The sequence below is a fragment of the Telmatherina bonti genome (genome assembly GCF_933228915.1).
Source record: "Telmatherina bonti genome assembly, chromosome: 15".
Lineage (NCBI taxonomy): Eukaryota > Metazoa > Chordata > Actinopteri > Atheriniformes > Telmatherinidae > Telmatherina > Telmatherina bonti.
Window position 1 is genome coordinate 23903565 of NC_136613.1, and position 27479 is coordinate 23931043.

Below are 27479 nucleotides of genomic sequence, written 5' to 3' on the forward strand. Positions count from 1 at the left end.
CACCGGCAAGAGGCAGGGTACGCCCTGTACAAGTTGCCAGCCCCTCGCAGGATCACATGTTGCTGTTTTTTTTCCAAATATTTTTCAGCTGCAGGATAACATTTTTAACACAAAGTGTCAGATTTGCTGAGATGGGCATACTAGCTATTTATGCTTAGAGGTGTATTTTTTTAAGTTTCAGTTATTTTTTAAACAAACACAACAGTCCATAAAATTGACCCTGACCACTTATTTTCGTCTTTCCTTCCATGACATCTTACATATTTTTACATGTTTTTCATCCACAACAATAAAATCTACAATTGTAGAGTTTGGTGCAGCACTTTTATCAATTCATTCATTCATTATCTGTACTGCTTAGTCTGATTAATTGCCGTGGGGTAGCTGGAGGAATATCCCAGCAGCCTTTAGGTGAGAGGTGGGGTACTGGACAGGTGGCCAGTCTATCACAGGGCTCACTTTTATCCAGACAACTGTTTTTGTATTTTACAGAGGCCCCATCACTTATTGCTCATGCACTCGATTGATTAATAACACAAGGTGAGCTAGTTCCCCCCCCCCCCCCCCCCCCCCCCCCCAGCTCATTTCATACTCTTCACAACTACTTGAATTGAGAAGAAATAACTGGCAAAAATTGAGTTTTATTTAAAAAAACAAAACAACCAAATTTATATATATATATATATATATATATATATATATATATATATATATATATATATATTTAACATCTAAATTTTGTGTAGCACAATTTGAGTCTGGTACAGCTCAGAGAGGGGAACCCAGTGTGTCAGGGGGAGGCCTGGTATTGCTGCGCTAATTCAACCAAATAAATGAACAACAGCTGAGTACTTCAACCCCACAGCATGACAGCAGACAAGGACATGAAGATGAGTCAAAGAGAGATGCACGCACACACACACACACACACACACACACACACACACACACACACACACACACACACACACACACACACATGAAAGTCTATTCTGTTTCTGAAGGAAACAACTGTATTAAGCCATTGAAAGTATTCCAGCTTGACCATTTCTCTGTAATACATTTATCTGTGTACTTCATTAAATAGAGTTGTACCTTACATAATGCTCATTAGACTTTCTCCTTTTTCTTAATGTTTCACAATTCAGCACCTTGGACAGCACATAAAAATTATGTTATTTATTCCAGCCCAAAAAGCAAATTGGTAAAAGAAATTCAACATGAATAATATTCAGCTATTAGTAAGCCTGAAATGGTGTAAAAGACAGCTGTTTCAGACAATTAAACCAAATGAATATAAAGCTGCTATGGTTTGAAGTCTCTGCTCGAAGAGTCTTGTTACAAGTTTGGAACCTCATGTAACACTGCACTCATCCCATTAATTACCTTATATCCATTAGTAACCTCAAGACCAGGTGCTGGTGACAATAGAAGCTATATTAATCTCGGCTACAAAAGTCAAGATACATAGATTAGAAAATAATAATAATGATAAAGGAGGCAGAAGAACAGTACATGAAAGATTACTATCTGTTATCATAGCTAAAAATCCAAGGATTTTAGTTCAATTCAGAGTAGCCTACCTTGTCTTGTTACGATTATGTCCACCAGGGAGAGAAATTTTCTCCCCTCCTTGCAATGCCTCCTCCTTATTGTAGCTGTCGCAACCACTTCAAGGGCAAAGTTTAGGACTTACTTTTTTCTGTGGTAAATAATGACACAGCCAGCAGCAAATAATGTACCACAGGCCTAAAATATGAGATTTTTAACATAGTGCCCTTCCTTTTTTTTTTTTTTTTTTTTTTTTTTTGTCTTGTCCAGCATTTAGGCAAGCAGAATGATGGTCTGGATGCTGTGTTCTGCTGAGCAAATTTTCTCTGCCAAGGGAAGCTTTATAGATATAATGATCCCCTTGACTTTCTGATTTTTTATTTTATTTCTATGTTTATTTTGTATTGTTGTTTGAATTGTAGAATTTGTACTGCTGGACCAGAGAGGACAGACAAAAGACAGAAAGAGAAAGGAGAAGAAACACCTCATAAGAAAAGGGAAAGAGATAAAGGGAGAGAAAAGGGAGAGAAAAAAACAACAACTAAAAAATAACCCAAAAACAAAAAGAAAGAAAACAACCTACAGATGTATACATACACACATACAGGCACACACATACATATACACACACATACACACGCATACATACACATACATATACACACACGTATACACACATAATATATATATATACACAAATATATACATATGTACACATATACATATACACATACATACATTTACACACACACCTCTATGCACACACATACACACACATACATACGTACAAACATATACGCACTTGCCAGTATTAACACATATACATACACATACAAGCCAACTTTATATCATAGTAACTAAACTATGAATCTAAAAAGTTAAATATAAATGAGAAACAAACAGAAATGAGAAAACTAGCTGCTGTTAGTGAATAAAACTGCGTGACGACTCGGTGACTGTGTCACATGCAGAACATGCAGAGTGGAACGTGTTCCGGAAAAGGTGATCATGCCAGTGTGACCCTTCCCACACAAAGGCAAGAGGCACGCCAGGAGTACCCCCGAGACCAGGGCCATCGGCAGCCATCCCCAGGCGCAGACCCCAACCGCCCCACCCCGGAGCCAGCCATGCACCGACCCAGGAGGAGGCAGAGGGGGGTCCCAGCCAGAGTCCCCCGCAGTCAGGGGGAACAGGCCCCAGCAGGCCCGGACCAGCAAGGACCGGCCCCGCCGGGCACCGGCCACCCAGGGCAGACAGAGCGCGGGCCCCACGGCCCCAAGAGCCCAGAAGCAACCCCCCACCCCCGCAGGCAGAGGGCCCAGCCCACACCGACGGAGGGCCGGGATCCCCAGACCGCCACCGAGCGGCAGCCAGGCCGCACCCCAGTGCACCAGCAGCGCTCCCCGAGCACCAAGACCCTCTACGCACCCACGCACACAAACACACACACACACACACATACGCACACACATGTGCACACACACACACACACGCGCACACACACACACGCGCGCACACACACACACACGCACCCACCCACCTACCCCCACCCACACCCACACACATCCACACTTCCTCCTTAAACACACCCTATACACCCATTCTCTTACACACGCTCAAACTCACACTCTCCTACCCCCGTTCTTTATACACACACACCCCCTCACACACACATCCCTGCTCCCTCTATAATCACCCATTCTTCCATACACGCATACCCCACTCTACACACACACACACACACACACCTCCCTACACCCCTCTATCCACATTCACAGTCCTCATTGTACACCCACCCCATCACTTCCCTGTACCACCAACATAACCCCACATACGCACCCCCACCCATCTGCATACACCCCCCCTTCCTCCTATCCCAGTGGCCATCCACTTTCCTAAATTCTTTCACCCTGATCCCCCCACCCCCCCTCTACCCTAACATTCAGTCAGCACTTCATCCATTGGCTCATGCACGCCCTCACCTTTCTTTCCCAACGTGTCCCCTGTGAGATACCCCCGGGGGAGCAGGGGATAGGAGGGCCCCGATCAGGGCCCCACAACTACCCCCCACCCCTGTCAATGCCCCCCCACCACTCCACACATGCAGCCGATCCAGCACCACCCAGGGCCAGCAGCAGTCCCACCCCCGCCAGGCCAGCCCAGACCCAGGCCCCCTGAACAGCACCACTCCCCCGCCCAAACTCCTCCGGCACAGCCCCAGAAATAGGGGCGTGGCAGGACCCCATTGTCACCCCCTCCCTCCCAGCTTATGAATGATTGTGAAGTGTGTGTTGTTTGCAATTAAAATTGGGAAGAAGTAACCACATCATGTTGGGAGCGGGACCACCAAAGCAGCCCCGCCCACCGCACACTGCATTAGTAGTGCCCTTCCTAAATTTTACATAGTAAAGGAAGAGCTCCAGTAAATACAGAGGAACAGAGTACACCACTGCAAACATCTTTCTGTTATCGAATTGTCCACATACGTTTTTTTTGTACAGTAGTTGTTAATACTATAACAGGATCTGTGACGGACACAAACCACTAGGTCCAAAGGACTGTTTTTTATTCAGGGTGATACTTCCCAAACACAATCCCATTTAAATCTTGAACACAAATGTTACCGATGTGAATGACCTGACTTACTCTGTGTTACGTTTAGTTTATCTATTTAACTTGAGCTGCAGTAAAACCGTTTCATTAGGCTAATTATTTAATCCTAAAATAATTAGTAGGTAAGCTATTTCCTCAGGACATCTTTGAAATTAGCAGCTATGGTGATGATAGTTATGTAGGGATGCAGTTGCCAAAAAGACGTACCTCATTATCCTGCAGGACTTTATCCTAATGATAGAAAAAGGAAGATCAACGTTTGATTTCATTCAAGATGCTTTAATGTGATCAATCATTTCTGGTTGATACTGAAAAAGAGGTCTAATTGTTGTCCGTTCTTATCCAGCAGTTTGTGCCAACCACTGTGTCCGTGCTGATGTGAACACATGCTAACTTTTCTACAGAGAGCTTCCCTTATATGATCTGGTCTACTGCCAGAAATGGCAACACAGGCTTTTTCCAACTTTTTCTCTGTGTAAATAAATCATGGAGCTTGCACATGAAAAAAAATCACATTCTAACATTTTGTAGTACTTTTTATTTAGTGAAATCTTCCAGTCAGTAAAGTACAGATTGAAGGGCAACTGCTAAAAAGGCAGAAATATTTACTATTGTTTCTATCTTCTGCATGTGTATGTTTGTGTGACCTGTACAGCATGTTGCATAGAGGAGCTGCATCCTTCAGCCCTGCTTGAACCGCAGTGCATCAGGACAAATGATGCTGCGCCCTTGAAAAGCCCTGTGTGATAATCCAAGATTAGTGTGTCTGTGTGTGCGTCCAGAAAGGAAATGAGAGTGTGTGTGTTTCCTATTTGCGTGTTTGAGTTTAGGAGGGGAAAAAAATGGAAAAGCCATTAATGTGTGCATGCAGCTTCTGTAACTATATGCAGCAAACTCTGGCATTTGATAAATGTTCTAATAATTTTTTGTTGTCTAACCTCCTTTGTGACTCATTATTTCTTTAACTTTGTTGCGTGAGTATAAGTTTAGCTGTGTCTTGTATTTGTCAGATAGCACCATCTGTCTGTCCCTCTTTCTGTATATTATGTGATCTCCGTATTTTTGCACTGTTTGGACAGTTTCAAAATCCCAGTTTCAAAATGTAGGGGCCCTGTGTACAATACAAGTAAATACAGGATAATATAATAAAATCTTATTTATCTAACACACTTCTTTGTGTATAGCCAATGGAAATCCCATCTTAAATCAGAATCAGCGGCTGCATTTCTCCTTTAAGGGCTTGACTTTTGCTAAATGAATGATATCTTATTTATTATGTCAAAACAGTGACATTGTTAAAACTCTTTATATTACATTTATCTGCTCATGTGGACTGATGGAATTCCTGAACTATTTGAGAGATCTTTGGTCAGATATTATTTTATTAGTCATGTAGTTTGGAGGGAAAAGGACTTATCTGATCCATCCATAGAGCCTGTGTGACCTGATCAGTGTTAAAAATTATTTAATCATTTTATTAAAAGGAGTTGGTGCCAAAAGAGTTAAAGACTGCAATAATAATTTAACTGATCTTTGGGGGAAATATAACACATTTATCTTTCTCTTCTCTCCTGGTGCTGTGTTAGTATTTGCATTAATCATGCTCAAGCTTCTAGTTGTCCAGTGGAAAGGCATGTTAAACTGCTGTCAGATTAGAAGGGGGGGGTTAGTAAAGTGGAAACCCCTGCTGAGTTGGTGCCTAGTAGTTTCCCTTTGATTTAGAACTGGTGCTCTTAATGTAGTTAAAATCCAGCTTTATGTTTAGCTGAAATTGTACATGAAATGTTTATTATAGAAGCAGTTTTTTCCTCTATTTGAATTTTATATTTGTGACAATTAGAAAAAAAAAGAAATAGGGGGCATGTGTGTAAGTTTCATTTGTGGATGCAGTGATGGTTTATATAACGATAACGGGTAACGGGTTTCTTGAGGTGATTTCAGTCCACAAGAGAACCTGACTTTTTCCATTACACATGGACTCCGATATTATCTTCAGGATGTTTTAATAACTTTATTTTGTAAGATTGAAAATATCCAAACTATTATGCACTGAGATGCTGAGGCACTATTCTTAAAGTATTGGATTCTTTCTTAATGTAAAAGGATCTTTTAAATAGAATTTACTTTACCCCAACACACTTTCTTACTTGTTCCCCAACACAAATTGTAACCTGCCTGACTTCATATTAAATTTTCCCATCCAACACTGAATCATCTTTTCTAATCAAGCTTTCTCTGGGCAACTGAGGCAGCCATTAAGGGATTTTTGTTGCTCTTGTGATCCTTGGTCCCCCAGGGGAAAGGCAGAGGATTGATCAAATGCTGTCGCTGTAAGCAGAGGAGGCTTGGGATGAAGGAGCAAAATGTTTTGTTGAATGTACAGACATCCTTGCAGGTGAAGAGCCCCTTTCATGTCAAAATGAAAGTTACACTCCATAAACACAAATATTTTGTAAGTCATGAGTGTCAATGTTTTAAGTCGAAGATATCAGTCCCTTGCAATACCTACTCATTATAAGCACAATGCTTTAAAGGTATCATAAAACTTAAAACTGTGGTTGCATGAGCATCATAAAAGATTCCTAAATACGCATTCAGACTAGAATCAATAGCATTTTAATTTTTTTAACATAGTCTTTAAACTACAGTTGCAATAAATGAGCTTTACTAAAGTAGCAGAAATATTTAATCTGAATTTTTGACATTGATAAAAACTTTCCTGAAGGGCGAAACGGACGTATATGCACTCAGAAGAATTTAAAGAATCCCTCTTGCTTTACTTTTTTACAAGATGAAAGAACAGACAAAAAAAAACAAAAAAAAACCAGCATGAATTTTGAAAGCCTTGAAGGGCTTGTCAGACATAATATTCATCTGTGTGTCTCATTTTCTTTTAGGTGGAAGGGATGAGCTTGAGGGTCTTGCAGCCGTCAGAAGGATCTGTGAAGAGCAGAAGGCAGCCAAAGGTAAAACTGCAAACACATTAACTATACACAAAGACACACAGTGCCTGTACTCAAGTGTATTTGTTTTAGCAAGAATATATGAGTATCAGAGTATGTAAGTTTTAGAGAGAAAGGATAGAGCTGCATCAGTTTGTGCATCAGCCTCGCTTTTAACAGCTTTTATAAAGTACACATGCAAAGCTACACACCTGCAGGTATGCACACAGAAGAACACATCAGGCTTCCACACTGGACTTATTGGGGTGTCGTTGCTGCCCTATGATGAAGAGAGGGATTAACGGGAAAAGGCTGCAGGAATGAAAAAATATGGAAGGTAATAAATACCACACCATTAGCTGTACCTGTCTCCAAATGTTGAGGCCCCAGCTGACCAACAGGTCCAAACCGTGAATCTTCCATTTACGACTGTGCTAACCACAGTCCCAGACGTTGCCTCCATTATGATGAATAAATAACTAGATAACATTTTACAGAAGAAGAGGGAAGATGCAGAAATGGAGGGCAGAGGACAGTATGACAAAAAGATAAATTAAAGGAAAAGAGGGAAGAAAGAGGAGATGGGAAAGAAATGAAGGCATAGAGTCGTGATGGAGATAAAAAGAAACAAATGATAGCAGAGATTTATCACTCCATCGACTGAAGCTTACAGGGTTCTCTGTAACTCCAGTGTTGAGAAATTGAATCGGCTGACCTTCACAGCATCATAAATTCCATCACTGTGTCATGACGAAGAGGTCTCATAAGTTATTCTTTTCTGTGCCAAATGGCCTTGAGTTTTTACCACCTTGTGTGTCACTCGTAGTTTACCTCAAAAGATGTTCAGACGCTTGCAGTCATGTAGAAATGAGATTTTAGCTACAGGTAGTTGATTTTAAGTTTAGGTTCTGTACACTTTTTATACTTTTTTTTTTTTTTTTTAACATTTTAGATATATATTTTTTCAACTATATTTTATTCAACCACCTCTTACAGTGAATGCATTCTCCCTCTCCCCCTTCCATCTGTGGCCTGCAGCATCTTTCTCCACCCTCTTACATGAGCCAAAGTCTGGTCAGCTACTGAGTATACTTGTCAGCACCCTTGAAAGTACATGTTGTTTTCTTCTCTTTTTTTTTTTCTTTTTTTTTTTTCTTTTTCAAACGGGAGATGAAAATCCTGGAGATTCAATTTTAAATCAGGTTGTCCAAAAAACACAGAGTACGACTTGTTGAAGTCTGAGTGAACCTAAACTAAAATTAAACTTATTACATTTCCACTATTTCCTTGCTGCATATTATCTTCATCTCAATCAAAATCAGGCCGTTTGAACAATTTTTATGTGGGCTTAGGTACGTTATCCCATGGTGTCTCATCGCTTCCTCTTACAAATCCTTGAGTTATGTTTTCTATTTACATTTCACTTAGCATACAAACAATTTCTTCTTTGCAGAAATTTAGTCATAAATATAGCAGTGCCAAAAGGGATGCGCACTCTGCTACATCTCACTATGCCTCGCAATGCAAAGCAGCAGCAGAGGGCTGACCGGGCGGGTCCCTGCTTGTGTATAAGTGTCTGTCAGGTACAGAGACAGCAGCCATGTAGCTTGTGTCATTGAAGTCGATTTCCCTGGACGAGGCCGTAGTGGAATTGATTACTTCTTTTGTAATTGGCAGGCACTGAGGCATACGGGACAAGGGGGTGTCTGCGGCCAGATGCTTGTGCACTGAATGAAAATGTGTGGATGTGTGCACGTTTGAGTGTGTTTGAATGAGACAGTAATGGATTCTCATTAGTATGTGAGGCAAGAGCTTTAAACATCTCTGTCCAAACGCCCTTTGGCATCCTTCCCAGTGTGTGTACATTTGTCTGTTAGGAGCAGTGGGCGACAGCTCATAATAGACATGTAGGCTACAGTTAAGGTGGGGAGGGAGGGTTACCTGCTCGCTCTAGGGTGTCACTAGTGTGGGGATTAAAAAATTAATTTCACTATAAATGATCCTGATATGTTTTATTGAATAGACAATATAGTTAATTGGAGTCACTCTGAATATTTTGACTTTATTTTTCAACTAGTGTCATATCTTTATAACTGCAAAATCTCATCATTTCAAGTAAACGTCACCTTTGCAAAACATTAATCAGTGACTCTCAGATCTTTAGAATAAAATTAGTCTCATGGATTTGTGATTTGATTCATTGTAATCAACGTTTGAGGGAATTTGACAGTGAACCAGAGTAGCTTACTTTGTTTCTCTTGGTTATCTAAATCACATCTGGGAAGTGCTGAGCAATGTTATTCAAATGAAGTTTAGTCAGATCTGGATAATAACCTTAACCAGGGATCCTTAATCCTGGTCCTTAAGGCTCAGTGTCCCACAGGTTTTCCAAGTGTCCCCACTGCAACACACCTGATTCCAATCAATGTGTACTTAGCAGAAATGTGCAGAGTTCATCGGAGTCCGAGCCAGGTTTGTTCCAGCAAAGACACTTGGAAAACCTGTTGAACACTGGACCTCGGGGACCGGGATTGAGGATCCCTTCCTTAAACTCTAAACCGGTATACCACGTGAAACTTTTACCGCTGGAGCAAAAGGAGTTTTCAAAAGTGCGGGCTTGGTAAAAGGAGAAAAGGTCATTAACTTATTATAGTTGATCATTATCTCCACTTCTTTGTTTTTTGTTTCCCACAGATGTAAACTTTCATCTGTGTTGTTTCCAAAAAGTTAGAGAAGATAAGCTTTGTCTTTTTTTCCTCTGTCTTCTATTGTAAAACATTGGTGTTTTTTGTCCAATGGTCTTTAGACTTTGCTTAGTTGTTCTTAGTTGATTTGGCCTCCATGTTGTGACCATGAAGAGTTTTATCCAACAGTTTGAAAAGCGGCCCTCATCATGATAAACAAGTCTAACAATCTATAAGATTTCCAATCAGAGCTACTGCCCGTCATGCAGCAGTGAAGGGCGGTCACCAACCAAGAACACAATTTTACCTCACTGTGTGTTCTGTTTTGAACATTTTTGTGTTGTATGATTTTAGTTGCAGGTATATTTATATGTAAATGTGTCATGGTGTTTTTGTTCCAGCTGGTTTTATGTTGCAGGGTATTGCCTAGTCTAAAAAAGGCACTGTCCCTAGAAAACCTTTGGAACAATCCTGTAGGGATATGATAATGACTTCAGAGAGCAATTGGACGCTAGTCAATGAAGTTAGGGCATTTTACCTTAAATTACGAACATTCGCTGACGCACATAAACACACACGGATGCAGATACTGGGTATTTCTGTATTTTTGCCACAGGCAGCACTGTCTGTCCACTAACTTTAGTCACGGTGCATTTGAAAGTAACACATTGTGCCTCCAGCCATAGGCCTAGATTATCAGTGTGAAGCAAGGCAACCTGTGTGTTTTTCTGGTTAACATACATTACATTTTCTCTCAGCCAAGGTAACCTAAATGCACCCTCCCTGCAAATAGTGTTGTGTTACCCAAGTGCTGTGGCTCCAAACTGAATTCAAATATCCAAGAAACTAACCTTGTGAAAGTTTATGCTTTTACCTTAGCAGTATTTGTGTAAATATGATCAGAACATCATGTGTAAATAAATGAGAGACAGCTTCACAGTACACATAGATTTAAATTTAAAACTGTCTTGATAAGGGTGAGTATCATCCCATTAAGAGCAAAGGCTGCAGTTGACTGAAGCAGCAGCCATCTTCCTCGCCCCTACATCAGCTGAATAAAAACATCTGTGGAGGAGCTAACTTTGGCATGTTGCCCAGAGCTAATATTCTTGGAATTCACAGCATTGTTTATCAGCAGCTCAAAGGAAACCTACGGTATTTATATCTGCTTCCTTGGGTGTTACAAGAGGTGGTATCATAGGAGACCGTTTCTTTACCATATATATATTTTTTCAATTAGGACAGTAGTGTTGAGAAGTAGGATTTATTGGGAGGAAAACTGGAATTTAAAGGAACGTTTGAGTTAATTTTCCTCATAATGTGTAGTATCATGAGCTAAAAGCAAAATGAAATCAAGAGAGAACGTAACCCTAAATCAGTTAATTGACACCAGGGTGTTTTCTGTCACCTTTAAAGTATGCGGGTAATGCAAGATCACAGGTCTGTTGGCAAGTAAAGGAAAAATTAAATGTGTTTACCTGTGGTGCATTTTAATGTCAGATTTATGTGTAATCCAGCTTAATCAGATCTGCTGCTGCTACAATTGGGACACAAGATGCATGTTAAAGCCAGGTGGAACTGCGGATTTATGGTTACGGTAGTTGGCTGAACTGACTTTTTTTTTTTCTCCTTATTGGCTCTTTTTATATATATATATATATATATATATATATATATATATATATATATATATATATATATATATATATATATATATATATATATATATATATATATATATATATATATATATATATATATATATATATATATATATATATGTGTGTGTGTGTGTGTATGTGTGTGTGTGTGTGTGTGTGTATGTATGTATATATGTATGTATATATATGTATGTATATATATGTGTATATATGTATGTATATATATGTGTATATATGTATGTATATATATGTGTATATATATGTATGTATATATATGTGTATATATATGTATATATATATATGTGTATGTATATATATATATATGTGTATGTATATATATATATATATGTATGTATATATGTATGTATATATATATATATATATGTATGTATATATGTATGTATATATATATGTATATATATACACATACATACATATATATATAGTCAGCACCATGGGTGTGTTATCGATACTGTTGCCCATCTGGGAGCCCGTCTGTGATTGGTTTAGGAAAATTAAATCACCTTCCATACAGACACTGGGCAGAGCGTATGTAGAGTAAAGCCATCAGTTTTGTTTGGTAATGTTGTTCTGTAAATTTCAATTAAAACATATTTTATTCGAAGCTAAACAAGATTTTGATCTACAAAAATGTTTTTTTCTTCAGTGACTCTTGTGCTGCTTAGTCTACTGATGTGGCAGAAACTATTTATAATCACATTTCATGTTCAAAATTGTAGATATTGTTCAACTTTTCTCTGCTTGGGATACAAAGAGCAACTTATTGGGACACAAAAGCACACAAGGAAATGAAAAAGTTCTAAAGCACTGAAACCGAGTTGTAAAATGCTGCTCTTCCATGAAACCATAGTTTGACTTTGACTTCCTTTAAAACAGTTGGTTCAGTCTGTGGCAAGACAATATAGATGTTGCTTCATAGGAAAAACAGAATGTCACAGATGCTTTACTGTTCATACTAGACTTTTAATACTTTTATATTCAGTTGATAAGTTTAAGTTGTGCTTTCCCATATTTCCAGATTCTAAGTATGGTGGTCAGTCTGGTTGACCTGAAATAAAGGAGAGCTAAGTGTGGAGCTTCTCAAATATAAATTTGTCCTGGTGATTACAACTATAAGTCTTTACATTGGATAGATTTATTTTAAGTGTCATGTCGATTGAGTCTAAGGCTGTTAAGTGTTGCATTACAATTGTGTAACTGTTAACTGTCTAAATAAACAGATGTTTTTTAGGTGGAAGTTCCAGAAATAATCTGGGGCTAAAGAAGTTAAACCTGGATCCATTTAACTCTGTTTTCTCTTGGCTTTTAATGAATAAGGTTGTTTTCATTACTTTTTCATTTTAATTTTGCAAAGTTGAATCTGGTGACCCTCTGTATGAATATCTCACCTGATTTTTCAGAGATAACTGTGGCAATTTTTATTAAATTGAAAATTAAATTGCTGTAGAGAAGAGTTTGCCACCTTTGGCTTCTAACCTGAAACAAAAAAGCTCATAATGAGGATTTCTATCAGTTATAACAGGGATAGATTTGTATACCTTAATTAAATTCTTAAGAAAGGATTTGGATTAAATGATGTAATCTCAGGGTAAAACAATAAGAAAACTCAACATTTTGATAGCAGTAAAATAACAAATAAAATGACTAAATTGTATCTTTAGAAGTTTTAGTTGCTGCCAGTTTCAATAGCGAAAACACAATGTTCACGCTTGATCGATGGCGCATCTCTCCCAGTGGGCTTTCTATGTATGAGGGCCCTTTCCAGAGGACTGACAGGCACGACACATGCTCTCAAACACACACACTGAAGTCCACCTGTTCTCAGGCTAATGCACATGTACACACATTCATATTTGTTTGCTGCTACATTTACTGTCTAAATTCACCCACACAGAAACTCAGGGAAATACACACTCATGGCCATTCAGATGCTCGACCTTCCTCTGTCTGCTTCTTTCTTCCTCATTTTTCTGTCTCTTTTTCCCTCTCTTCCTCTCTCTTATACACATTCAACAGGAGGTGAATGGCATTGTGAGGAGATAAGGCTGCTATCAGAGCTTCATCGGGGACAGTCACACGCTCATCTATCTCAGCAACCTTTCTTTTTCTTGTTTTTATCAGTTCCATCAACTCAACCTTCCTCTGCTCCCTCTCAGTGCTCTTCCTCTTTTTGTCCATTATATTTGACCCCCTTCAGACTTCCTGAAGCCATAAAAGTACAATACAATTATTGTGTTGCTGCTTGAAAGTAGCTGTCTTCTTGTAAATTGCAGTGTGCATGTGTGACACAAGCTGTTCATCCAAAAAAAAAAGATTTGCCAGAGACTAAAAAAAGCCATTCTAAGCACAGGAACCAGAGGGTTTTTATTATAGGGGCAGAGCTCATGCCCAATTTGCTTTGTATTTTGGGGGTTAGGTTAGGATTAAGGCTTATAATATGACACTGCTATTTAAAAAGACCCAACCAAGTGAATAATCCCAAGGTTTTATGGCGCTTGAGGTATACTTGTCAAATTGAATGACCTTGTGAAATACTAGACCAGTACAAAAGAAAGGAAAGCCATGTTGTTTTTGTGTAGTTCAGTCTGATGATTTCCCTTGAAATTTCTGTAAACATGGCAGTTATTGCAGATATGGGGATTGCACACAGTAGGAAAACAATAATTTGGTGGAAGCAACTACCAATCAGTGCATCTATGCTGTTCTGCATTTTCTTTGTGTATTCAAGTATTTTTGTGATTGGTGTATTTTTTACTTCAAGGCTTCAAACCTTTTTTTCATTGTGACTGCAAGCAGAAAAAGTGCATTACAGACATTATTTTTATCTTTGAAAAAACATTTACCTTCAATTATGAACACAGATGAATGAATAGTCTTCGAGGGACTGGCGAGCTGTCCAGGGTGTACCCTGCCTTTTGCCCAAAGACTGCTGGGATAGGCTCCAGTTTCCCCGCGACCCTTCACTGGATTAAGCGGTTTGAAGAATGAATGAATAAATGAATGAATGAATGAATAGTGGATCTACAGAAGAAATTCCACTACTGGAGAGTCTGTGGAAAGAAAAGTCCTATCTACCATTTTGCTTTTTATTTGTTTAAATGGCAAATGAGGTAGAAGGAAAACCTAGGGGTAGCAAATAAAACACTTGGTCCAAAGACAAAGTGAAGTGGTTGTATTAGTAGAGGGACTTTGGAATTGAAAAGTCCAAGTCTAGGATTAAAAAGTGAAAAACTGTCTGTGCACACTCAGAATCTAAATAAAGGTTGTGATTTGATTTGTGGTATCGCAAACAGTGGGAGATCCAATTCTGATTCTTCAGCCTTAACTAGGCTGATATGGAAACATTATGACTGGATGGTGCTTAATATGAATTATTGTTGAGTGACAGAAAACATTTAGTGTTGAACAGCAAAGATTTAGCAGAATTTTGAATATTCATTTGATGGCTGCATTCTTGGTACTATCCTGATTTTTGCTGTAAAGTCAGTACTTTTTACCAGCTGATACTGAAAAAAATACTTGTACAGAATTGCTGTGTTGTACATTATAAAATATAGGTAAGATTGAGATTTAACTACAAATGTGATGGCTGGGAACAGACGAGTATGTGTTGACATGTGCAAATGATCTGAAATGAGCAAAGTTGGATAAATGTTGGGACCACAGAGCACCATAAACTCAGGTTTTGTAACCTTTAGTTTGTATAGAAGATACTTGCATCACATCTGCATGTAAATGCCAGAAAATACCACATTATTATGTGTCCTTTTGAACATACGTCACTAAAAGATTTTTTGCAAGATATCTGTCACATTATTAAGGAAGGCATTGTTCATCGTGTGTTCTCTTAATAAACAGAAACTTTCACAAAGTCACAAAGAGTCGCTCATCGCATGCTATAAAACAAGCAACGGGGCATCTGCCTCTCACCTGTGTCTTGTCATATATTAGACTTGAAATAACAATATGTTAAGCTTTGATTAAGCTCAGAAAGAATTAGGAAGTATTAGATTTGATATAATATGCTGAGGCAACCGAAGGGCTCAGAGTATTGTTGGAAAACTCATCGTGGCAGCTGAAAGAGATGATTAATATACTCTTTGATGTTTTACCAGCAAAATTGCTAGCAGACATAATCTGTGCACAATAGCTCTGACTTGTGTGCCTCTGTGTGTGTTTTTGTCCTTTTCAGTGGAATTCAGAAAATTGGACCTGGCCTCATTGCAGTCTGTCCGTCTATTTGCCCAGAGCTTTAAGGAGAGGAACCTGCCACTAAATCTTCTGATTAATAATGGTGAGTAGTAGGGCAGTAGGGGCATTTAAAAAAATGTGCCGACAGTGCTTTTTGCATATGTAAAGTGGTGTGTAGTAAGTGGAAAGTTAAAAAGACTTTTGCAGAGCAGTGTAATTCTCTTGCTGTCAGGTGATCAAAATTACATTGCTGTGCAGAGAGTTGAAAGCATTAAACGCAGCTTTAGATTTTGCATATGCTTCATATTTCAATTTAAGCTCAAGTTCCAGCATCTATATTTTGTGTGATTAAAAAGCATAGAAGCATCTGATCCATTTGTGGTTACTCCTGCACCTTTATATTTTTTTAGTGTTTAAAGACTTGTTTTGGTTTTGTGGAAATTTCCAGATAAATGTTGTTATACTGAGGGTTCGTTTCAGTGATTTTGTTGAGCTGTTTCTTTTCTGTAAAGACTTTTTGACCATAAACATCCTTTTTTATAGATAAAATACCAAATGAATAGCTGATGTAAAGTAGTTGAATGTTTTTTAAAAAATATTTTTAAAGGGAATTTAATGCAGTGGTGCTGAAATTTTCAGCCATAAGTATAACTTTATTGTAAATTTCGAAGATTAGATGTAAAAATGGATGAGGACTTCCCACATCTTTAGGATAATTTTCTTCCATCAGCTATATAGTTTAAACTGATCACAATTTGGTGTCCTAGCAGGATAATAACTTAGCAAACAGCAAATCCTGCTGTGTAATGGATGAAGTAGGGTGAACGTAAAATTAGATTTATTTTAAAGGTCAACCTAAATAGGTGAAGTGTGTCTAAAAATCCAGTACAAATTCAGTTGGACTTTACCAGTTCAGCCAAGAATATGGGTCAAATATTAAATTAGAATCATGTCAAAATATATAATGACTACAAAAAAGCTTTTGGTTATGTTGCTGCTTCTTAGAAAACCTTGAACATAACACAAGTATCTTATCAGGTCTGAAAGGGGTAAAGATGTCTGTGGAGAAGTAATACACTCAGGGTAATGGCATTCATGTCCACTGTGTGTGTGTGTGTGTGTGTGTGTGTGTGTGTGTGTGTGTGTGTGTGTGTGTGTGTGTGTGTGTGTGTGTGTGTGTGTGTGTGTGTGTATAAATGTCTGATTAGAACCCTTACAGCATGTGATTATGTATGTTTGTATTTATGTGTTTTAAGCAAGTGTGATGTTGGTTCCTGAGGGCCGGAGCGAAGATGGATTTGAACTACACCTCGCTGTGAACTACCTAGGCCACTTCCTGTTGACTTGGCTTCTTCTGGACACGCTAAAGGATTCTGGGAAATGTGGTTATATCTCCCGTGTGATCAACGTTTCATCATCCGCCCATCGCATTGGGGAGATCAAGCTAAATGACTTAAATTGCTGGTGAGTTCACAATCGCACATTGATATAGAAGGATAACCAGGGTTTGAATTACACAGGGGCTTTTGGAGGAGGCTAACCTTCAGACATGTACTGTGACTTCCAAAGTCACGTGCACATACATATATAGTGTGTTACTGTCAAAAATATTGTGCTACTGCTCTATGCAGTTGATACAATTAGAAAAATCTTGTGCACATACAAAAAGTTCTTTTAACAACCCTAAAAAGCAGTACAGGACGTAGTCACGGCCTGGATGGCTCATCGTACACAACAAACAAACAATGCTGCTGTCCACGGTGCTGAAATAAACAGAGCAGATCACCTGTGTCAGTTGGGAAATTTATTGAATTAAGTGAATCGACGCAATGAGGACAAATTAATGCTATTCTTTTTATTTAAAGACACACTACAGAACTTTTGCCTTTTTTCCCCAGATTTGGCATCCGTCTTGCATCCTACCTGAACAGTTTGCTCTCTACAGCCAGTGAAAGATGATCTTACAATGACTCTTTGCTCTTTTCTCTCTTTTAATCTTCTTGCATTTCTTTGCTGAATCTGTGATGTTGCTTGTTTTAAAACAGCCAGTGTGATTTCTAGTATGAAATAAAACTCTGCTGCAACCTCACATTGCGTCCCAGATGTAAAAGTTGTATAGTGCTGTTTCTCCGCCTCGGGACGCTGCTGGGTAGCAGCGGCTCTAGAAGTACACATGATAGATGTCACTATGTTATCGAACAAGTCCAGAATGCAAAGTTTTATGGTCTGAAAGTCACGTAATGTGTCTTTAATAAACTGCTTGACAACAACATCCCTTACAACCTGAAAGAAAACTACATTTCAGAGTGCAACTTATTTGTTTTTAAGGGAGCCGAGCTCCCCTTAGCTCCTCCTCTGTCAATTCAAGCATGAGGATAACAGTATTTAAAAGTAAGTAGTGCATTGTATTTTAAAATACTCTTGAAAAACAAATTTTACTTACCTTTACTAATACTTCAATTTAATGACATTATCATTATTATTGATAAATGTTATTGAAGTGAAATTTGCAAACCATTTCTACCAAATCTAATAATACCTGTAAGAACTCACCTTTAAAAAAAAAAGAACTTACCTAAAGCAAGACTTGGCCTGACTATATCTTTTTTCAGAAAACCATTTTATCTCTGATGATTCCACTCGCCTGCTACCTCTGTGCTGGCATCATGAATACATACCTCCATTTCTGCTGGCTTCAGTGTGCAACTGTTGTTTCCATTTGGCTCAGTATCATGTCAGCTCCAAACACTGCTGTCAGAAACTGTTAGTAGCCTTAATGTCATCATTTTATCGTTCATGTCCATGTATGAGGATTATGCCTAGTGTTCTTCAATTCTAAAAAAGTCTTCCTTTTCAAAACCGAACATATTTATACCAATGACTTACAAATCTAAACTAGACTTTATCTGAACTAGAGGACCTCAGACCCAAATGCTATTAACTTGATATAGCTCCTTTGAGAGTTTAGTTCTCTGATCTGTTTATTCTTAACTTGTCTCAACACCCACTCAGCTTTAGACATGATGGGCGCAGTGTTGGGAACCAAAGAGAAAGAATTGTTTAGTTTGAAATTGGAAAAAATAACAGAATCATCATATCATGTCGCTAATTAACCCAGCAGATATGTAACTCCACAGATGACGTCACACAAATTCACAACTTAATTATGATACCACTCATTTAGACAGCATGATTTATAGCAAAACCCTCAAATATAATACCTAGAAAGCTAAAGCTTCCCTAAGGTAAGCAAACAAGATTGCTTATCAGACATCGGTGACTGTGTCATTTGCTGTTGATTGTAATGCGTCTGACGGCAGGAATTGTACGAGTTTGTTAAATTTATCATAGTTTAATTGTCAAATTCATTTCTCCAAGAAGAAACAGGTGAAATCTCATCAACAGAGACAGTTTAGATGTGGAAATGTGGAGATTTAATCTTTTTCAAATGAATAAGATGAGCTGTATTAGGGCTGGGCGATATATCGAATATACTCGAGATATCGTGGCTAGTCCCCTGTGCGAATATAGAAAATGCCTATATTTGTCATATTTGAGTATCCTGTTGTCACGCAGATTTTTTTAGCTGTGGGGTTTTCTCACTCCTCCTCGACACTGCACCGCTTTGCACGGAGAGTTAAAGCAAGCGCACCTCGTTACGTACATAACGAGAGCTACGTGCTACGTCATGAGAGGCAGCGTGTAGCCACTTTCTCGCTAAATTTGGTGACTTTTTGTGAAAAGCGACTAGCAACAAATCTAGCAACTTTCACAGGAGTTATTGGAGACTTTCCTGGTGTTTTGGCGACTGACTTTAAAGCGCGTATTGTAAAGTTATTGTCAGGAACGAGAGTCTCTCCCCGTCCTAAAGCACTCAGTCGCTCCGGCTGCAGCTGCAGCCAGTCCTAAGCAGAGAGGAGCAGAGAGGACACCTGCACGACTACACCTACAGTCACAATGAACAGCCACATCCGCTACTGATCCCGCTCTGGATTACAGAGTGGGACGTAAATTACAAAGTTTTTCACGTCACGCAAAAATAATTCATTATATTTGATTACATTCACAACCTCTGTCACTTACTCACCTCATCCACTGTGTGTGTGTGACACAAGCATATTTATCTAGCTCGTTATGTCTCTAGAAAGTACAGAAAGCAGTGGGAATCCTGAATTAAAAACTGTCTGAAGCCGTTTATTGGAGACGATAGGAGGACATTCTGCCTGTATTATAAGACTGATTTCTATGCTAAACTCTGCGATTAAAAAAAAATACAAGACAACTCAAAAACGTATCCATAAAGCAAAGCCTTATAATAGTTCATCATTTGAAAAGTCCCCCCCTAGAGCACCTATTTTCATACGTTGCATTTATTACATCATGCAAAGGCACTTTATTTTGTTTTAAAATGACATGTTTCTGCCACTGCTTTAACTGTTCAATAAATACGGTTTTGATCAGTTTGCTTCGTTACAATTTCATCCTTTTGGCATAAATGTTTAAAATCAGCAGATCTTAATGCAGTATGAACAATTATGTTTTAATGGAGACACAAAATCATCTTACTGATGTGATTGTATGCACCAAAGCATTAATTCAAGGCTAAGGTAAATATCGAGATATACACTATTCACAAAAAGTTAGGGATATTCAGCTTTTGGGTGAAATTTCACAACAAGCCTAAAATGCATTCAAACCTGTACAGGTGAACTTAATGTGATCTTCTCTAAGCTTTTAAATGCACATGTCCAACTGTTAAATGTTTCAATAAATTTTGCACAAGTTGCTGTTCTCTAACAAGGAGCTTAACGGCAAAAATCATGGCAGGTGTGTGATCCTGGAATTGACCAATAAATGTCCTGGTTCAATTAGAGCTGGTGTTTAAACAGTTGTCCCCATCATGCTGTTCACATTTTGACATCATGAGACCAAGACGACACCTAACAATGGAACAACAGTCCCTTGCCATTGCGATGCTTCAAACAGGACGTTCTCAGACAGAAGTGGCCACTGAGCTTGGAGTGTCACAGAGTGTCATCAGCAGGTTGCAACAGAGATATGGAGAGACTGGAAGAGTCACAGAAAGGCCTAGAAGTGGACGTCCTTTGGCCACATCACGTGCTGATGACCGCTACATTGTGAACACTGCCCTGAGAAACCGGATGATGAATGCCACTCAACTCCAGGCACGTTTAAGAGAGGTGAGAGGCACCCAAGTGTCACGTCAGACCATTCAAAACCGTTTCCATCAGCGTGGTCTGCGTGCTAGACGACCTGCACGGGTATCTGACCACACCACCAGGCACAGGCATCATCGTCTTGCATGGGCCAGGGAGCATTTACGCTGGACGAGGAACCAGTGGGCCTCAGTGCTGTTCTCTGATGAAAGTCGATTCACACTGAGCAGAAATGATGGCCGGCAACGATGTTGGAGACGTCAGGGAGAGCGCTATGCATCAGCCACTGTTGTCACCAGGCGAGCTTTTGGTGGTGGCGGTGTTACAGTGTGGGCAGGGGTGTCCACTTGGTACAGAACTGCCCTACACTTTGTGAATGGTACAGTGACAAGCACATACTACCTGAATAACATCATTAATCCAGTGATTGTGCCCCTACATGAACAGCACAGGCCTAATTTCATCTTCATGGACGACAATGCTCCTGCTCATCGAGGCCGCATCATCAGGGAGCGGCTGTTGGAGACTGGTGTACCTCAAATGGAATGGCCTGCACTCTCTCCAGACCTGAATCCCATTGAAAACCTGTGGGATCAGCTGAGCCGTCGTGTAGAGGCTCGAGACCCTGCACCCCAGAACCTCAATGACCTGAGGGCTGCCCTTCAAGAAGAGTGGGATGCCATGCCTCAGCAGGCAATAAGTTGCCTTGTGAACAGCATGAGACGTCGTTGTCAAGATGTAATTGATGCTCAAGGGCACATGACGAGATACTGAGACGTTCAAATTTTTTGTTGTGGTGTAACTACCATTGTTGTTACCTTTTGTGTTGAATGAATTTTTTGAGATGAGGAAATCAGTAGTGCATCCTTCTACTTAAATGTCTTACTTTTATGATATTATATCACTGTAGCATGAACATATTGCATTTTCCATAAATTTCACCTGAAAGCCAAATATCCCTAACTTTTTGTGAGTAGTGTGTATCGTATATCGTGACATGGCATAAAAATATCAGGATATTACTAAAAGGTCATATCGCCCAGCCCTAAGCTGTATATCTTAAGTTGGTGTGTTTGCTGGCACTGCTCTCCCATGAAGTTGTTTTGTGTATTTGTTGTTCTCTCAAGTCTGAGGATTCTTGTTATACTGTTAAGCTTTCACTATACAAGGTACATGTTAAAAAAAAATGCAATTTGTTACCTCTTTTGTCTAAAGATTGCTTAGATCTGATTTGTTCACTTGAGCTTCATATTAAAGCTTGAAATACTGTCTTTCTTTCTTTCTTCAGCCAGCATTATTCAGCTCATGCTGCTTATAGTTCCAGTAAGCTGGCACAGCTGTTATTCAGTTCCCAGCTCCACCAGGAGATGCAGCGTGGAGGTTTCCCAGTTATCTCATGCGCTGTGGATCCCGGCATGGTGGATACTGCTCTCTATCGCCATCTCTGGACACCTCTCCGTCTAGCACAAAGCGTCGTTGCTCGCCTGCTTTTTAGGGTAAAACACCACCCACACTGTGGTCGACATTTTGCACAACAGTATTACAAAAGCTGCTCTAGTGCAATCAGTATTAAAGTAGACAAATTTGCCCTTTAAAGAACAAATGATTTGAATATTCATGCTTATCTATTGTTTAAGTTTATTTAATATATAGTTTTTCTTTATTGTTAAAACAAAACTTTCTACTTGCAGCTACTCTATTGTTTAATGTGTAAAAGAGATTTAAAAAAAAAAAAAAAAAAGATCCATATTAGTAATGTCAAGTGCAGTAAAGACTTCATCTACATTTCATTTTTGTTTCCCATAAATTAACATCTAACTTGTTTTAGTAGGTGGTGCATCTAGAGTTTTACAGATATTGTCTCAACACCTTCCATGTAAATAATATGAACTTAAGAAGACAACCCGGAAAATAAATTTCAGCTAAATTAGGTTTATTTATGTGTGTCTCTGTGTGTGTGTGTGTGTGTGTGTGTGTGTGTGTGTGTGTGTGTGTGTGTGTGTGTGTGTGTGTCCTCAGTAAATCAATGAACCAAGAAAAACAAACGCACATGAAAGAGCAGGCAAGCAAAGAGAAATTCCTGCATTTGTTTTTGAGATGAGCCACTGACACTGCATGTGCACTTCAACACAGTCCATCCACATCAATGAAAATGAAGGTGCCACTAAGAATAAAGCTTAGTTGTTATCGTTATGTCATATTTTTAAGTCTTCTTTGCATTGCTCCTAGGCACGTCCTCAGGCCTGTGTTCATGTCCCTGCGATTTAATAAAGAAAGACTTGTGTGCATGTTTGAGCCCTAAACTGTGACTGTTTCGGGCATTTGCCTCCAAGCATAACCTTTGGGATGGTTCTGACCCACATAAGCAAACACATTAATCACATAAACTCCTGCATGCAATCATTAACACAGACACACACCCCCACATAGGGAAACTGTTATTCTTGCCTGTAACACTATCTCTTTATCTCAGGCTGTAACATTTAGTTGCACGCAGAGCTGTAGTTTTAGAAGATGAAGAAGAAGTTTTAGGAGGAAAACAACACATTACAATAATGCAACTGATTTAAAAAAAAAAAAAAAAGATTTTAAACTGTATTCATGAATAAAAAGACAAATCCTGGCATATGTTTAAAGATCTAAAACAAATTCTTGTTTTTGATGACATTCTCCCAGTGAATGTGAGCGAGAATGGTTGTTTGTCTGTCTGTGTTGGCGCTGGGATGGATTGGCAACCTGTCCAGGGTGTACCCTGTCCCTGATGATTCCTCGCACCCTTAATTGGACTAAGCGGTATAGAAAATAAATGAATAAATAAATGAATTAATACATGGACATTCTCACAGTCTGCATTTCTGTATTCCCTCAAGAGCCCAGTTTAGAAATTATTTGAATGGTGCACTACATTATTAGTGTGATGTAGTGCACCAATACTCAGTTTGCTCAGTTAATTACTTCATGAATACACTTAAAGGCAGACACATCTAATAAATGCATTTACCCATCTATAGACCTAATGCATCATTAGAATATTGTGTGTTCTCATGCTCAGAAGGCCACTCATGTCTCTTTTGGTTTATTTCAAACAGAAAATATAAGTAAATGCTTGCTGATGTTGAAAAGTTGGAGAAATCCTATAGTGTCTTTTTTGGTCAGTATAACCCAATCAGTATCCTTGAGAATTAATAAAAGCTGTTCTTTTGTAACCAAAGGAAAGAAATTGGAAAGACCTGAGCAAAGATTTTATTCTCTTCTTAAAATGGTTTTAGTCAGTAGTTTAGTCAACATTGAAATCCCTGTGTGTGTGTGTGTGTGTGTGTGTGTCTGTGTGTGGACAAACCAGAAGATTACAGCCAGCAAAATGATTAGTGAATAATTTGTTGATTTTACCAGTTTTATAATACTAGATTTGACCTGTTAGTTAAAACCATAATTCATTCATAAGAGAAGCTGAGATTCATGCGTTCAAATTTTGGGCCGCACTGCAGCCTCCACACACCGTTTCGTGTAATAGTACCACTGATACTCTTAGAATGTGATCTGCTCAAAAACCTGCTCCAGATCTCCCCAGCTCACGCTGAGATCATTGTGAAACCGCCATCACTCACACATGTGCACACTGGCACATACACACATACACACACAAGCAGGCAATTACCCTGAGCCTCCTTTCCAATGATGTTAACATGCAATGACATCAGCCATTCCCTAGCATTCACACATACAAACAAAACAAACAAACAAGCTCTCCTCGTCCTTTTCTTTTGTAGTGATAGCTTGTTTATGATCTTGTTGACCTGCAGTCATTTCTGTTCTTTTTGATGTTTATTTATTTTTGCTGTGCAGTAACCTTTGTTTTGCCCGTTTGTGGTTTTCCTAGAATCCTGCAGAGGGTGCTGCCACTGTGCTGTCAGCTGCTCTGTCACCAGGCCTTGATGGGGACTGTGGAGGAGGCTTCTGGGCCAATGGGCAAAGAGAGATGACACCACCAAGCACCTTTGACCTGCTACTCCAGCTGAGCTTATGGGAAATCAGCATCCAGTTGCTGGGACTACAATAGCTTTGATGTTAAGATGGCCAACAGGACTAAACCTATTTGACAACATCATGTTGAGACCCTAAACACGGGCCAACCAGCCACATTCTTCTTCTCCATTTTTATTTTTTGCTCCATCTGGACTTCAAGCTGTTGGTAGCATTTTATGTTGGGAGCGTCAAAATCCACCACTGGATTGTGGTTGGTGTTTAGGAAATGAAGATATCCTTTTTGTTGCAAAGAAGGGCTACACAGGATGGAGATTTTTTTTTTTTTTTTTTTTTCTTCATGTGAGCAAGCAAAGCTACAATACATGTTCTCACATAAAGGCCACCTAGTGGTGTCATCTGTAGGCAGTTGCCCTTCATTCATAAGCCATTCAAAGGTTAATGTTGGTAAACTGATTCCCTGATTGTAGCAATTATAAGATATCAAACAGTGAATTTGCCCCAAACACAAATCCACAATGACACAGGCCTGACTCTGCCTTAATGTCATTAAACCGGCCGTCATTAATAAGCAACAAACTAAATTTGTTCCAGGCAATCCTGTGTATTGAGATAAAATTTGTGCAAACAGTAAGATGTGTTTTGGCAATAACTTAATCATTTATATGTTGCTTAGATAATGCAAAAGAATGTGTTGATCAAATCCTGGCATACTAATTTCAACACAGAGACAATGATCTGCTCAAACCCACCTTGCTGCGTGGACAGAAATATGTTCAAATCAGTTTGCTCTGACACGTCACAAAATGATCTGTCAAACCGTGTTGCCAACCTGCCTGTTTTACTGGGAGCACTTTATGTTTTTTCTTACATTCTTGAGCTTTTACTAGTTACTGCCAAATCTGTGTGGTAACTGCTAGTAGTAGTAAAAAAGTAAAAAAGAAGAAAGAAGTGAATTTAACTGTACCCATCAACATGCCCAGAGCCCATAATCTGTCCCTCTTTCCCCTCTCTCTCTCTCTCTCTCTCTCTCTCTCTCTCTCTCTCTCTCTCTCTCTCCCTCTACCACTCAGCTATCCAGCATAAGACATTTTCTGCACTTTTAAGAGGATCTGAGAAGGCGCTGAAAAAGGAATAGATCCAATATAAAAGTAGGCTTAAATGAATCATTTTCTCCTAACCTTAAAGTGGCAAAACGGGTTGTTTTGTGACCAGGATTAGCAGGAAACCCAGGTGTTCCAGATGCTTCTAGTGGCTTCTGTTTGCTCAGTAACAAAAAGGATGAAGAACCATCCTCCTCCTCTCACCATTTTCCTTTGTGATCTGTGTTAATCGCTTTTGCTGTGTCTGTGATACTTGTGTGTGTGTGTGTGTGTGTGTGTGTGCTTGTGTGCGCATTAGGCACACAAGTAGAGAATTAACTCATACATGGACTAAATTCATGTTGATTGACAGTCCAGGAGAAGAGGGAGGGTGAGGCAAAGCACTTTTTTGTGTGTGTGTGTGCAAACTGTGATTGGTTCCTCATTGCTGCTGCTAATTCCGCTTCCTCATTTGGCGCTGCTCCCAGTGCATTGTGGGATTGAGATTTCCCAGTGGTGAGAATCAAACTCCCATCTGCTTAGCTGATACACACACTCACTCTGAAAGACTAGAAGCAGTACATTCAGGCAAATGCTTATCCAAACAAACACTCAGCAAACAAACATGTCTGTCTTTCATGCAGGGATATGCTTTCACACACAAACAAATACAAGTTGTGCCATAATGCCATCTCCACTGTGATTTAATGCAGTTCAGCTCTGATGATGAAATGTTCATCTCAAACTGAAAAGTTCAAGCTAAATTCTTTAACAGCATGTCAATGGAGTTTGTTCATACGCATTTTTGTTTAAAACTGCCAATAAGCACCCAGCCTTCATCATTTTTCGCTGTGTATGAAGCAAAAGTATCACTGTGGTAGGTAATTTAATAACTGTCAAACAATCAGACATTCGGAATAGGAGCAGAATATGAAAAGCAACAAAGCAAGAATTTCAGCCTCAAGTTATACATTTATCAGGAATTTGGAGTTTCTCTGTCTACATCTGTAAAAGTGTTTAATGAAGAGATTTTATACTGTGAATTGTCAGCTCAGAAATCAAACTGAACCTTTGTCTGATTACCGAGAGACAAATATACAATGATGTACTCTGACCATCCTTATCGTTGGGCTTGTACTTTAATTATGTTGTTGCTCTGGATCATTTAATCTATTTTATCCCAGGTACCTGTAACATGTGATGCTATCATGTGAATGTAAGCGTTAATAAAGATTGCCAGGCTGCTCCATTAGACAATCATCCAGTCCATAAAACTGGAAAAGTAGGTGGGATCTTTTCAAACAAAGCAGCTTTTCTTGGGCGATTGTTTCAGAAATCCTTTATCACATGGAAGTGGTAAAGGAGTATTTTTCTTTATAATCATTCATTGTGAGATTTACAAAACACAGGAAGTCTTCATGTCACATGATAGCTCAAAACAGTTTTGTCGCTATAAGTATCACTAATGCTAATGATTGAATTTAACCCTGCTGCCATTACATATTGGGACATACCCTCTGAGGATTATGGATTGGCTGATATGAGGAAAGCATTCATAGTTGTTAGATTTTCT

General features: G+C 39.1%; 1 protein-coding gene across 1 annotated transcript in view; it reads left to right on the plus strand.

Annotated features, from left to right (window-relative positions):
* LOC306766729 (polyprenol dehydrogenase) overlaps positions 1 to 25058 on the plus strand; it is a 32059-nt gene extending 7001 nt beyond the window's left edge. Inside the window, exons 3-7 of the mRNA XM_079254551.1 lie at positions 7062 to 7130; positions 15665 to 15766; positions 16920 to 17127; positions 22129 to 22336; positions 24721 to 25058. Of these exons, the coding sequence (XP_079110677.1) occupies positions 7062 to 7130; positions 15665 to 15766; positions 16920 to 17127; positions 22129 to 22336; positions 24721 to 24900 (767 nt within the window). The 3' untranslated portion in view covers positions 24901 to 25058. The remainder of the gene's footprint in view (positions 1 to 7061; positions 7131 to 15664; positions 15767 to 16919; positions 17128 to 22128; positions 22337 to 24720) is intronic.
* Positions 25059 to 27479: the final 2421 nt, after the last annotated feature.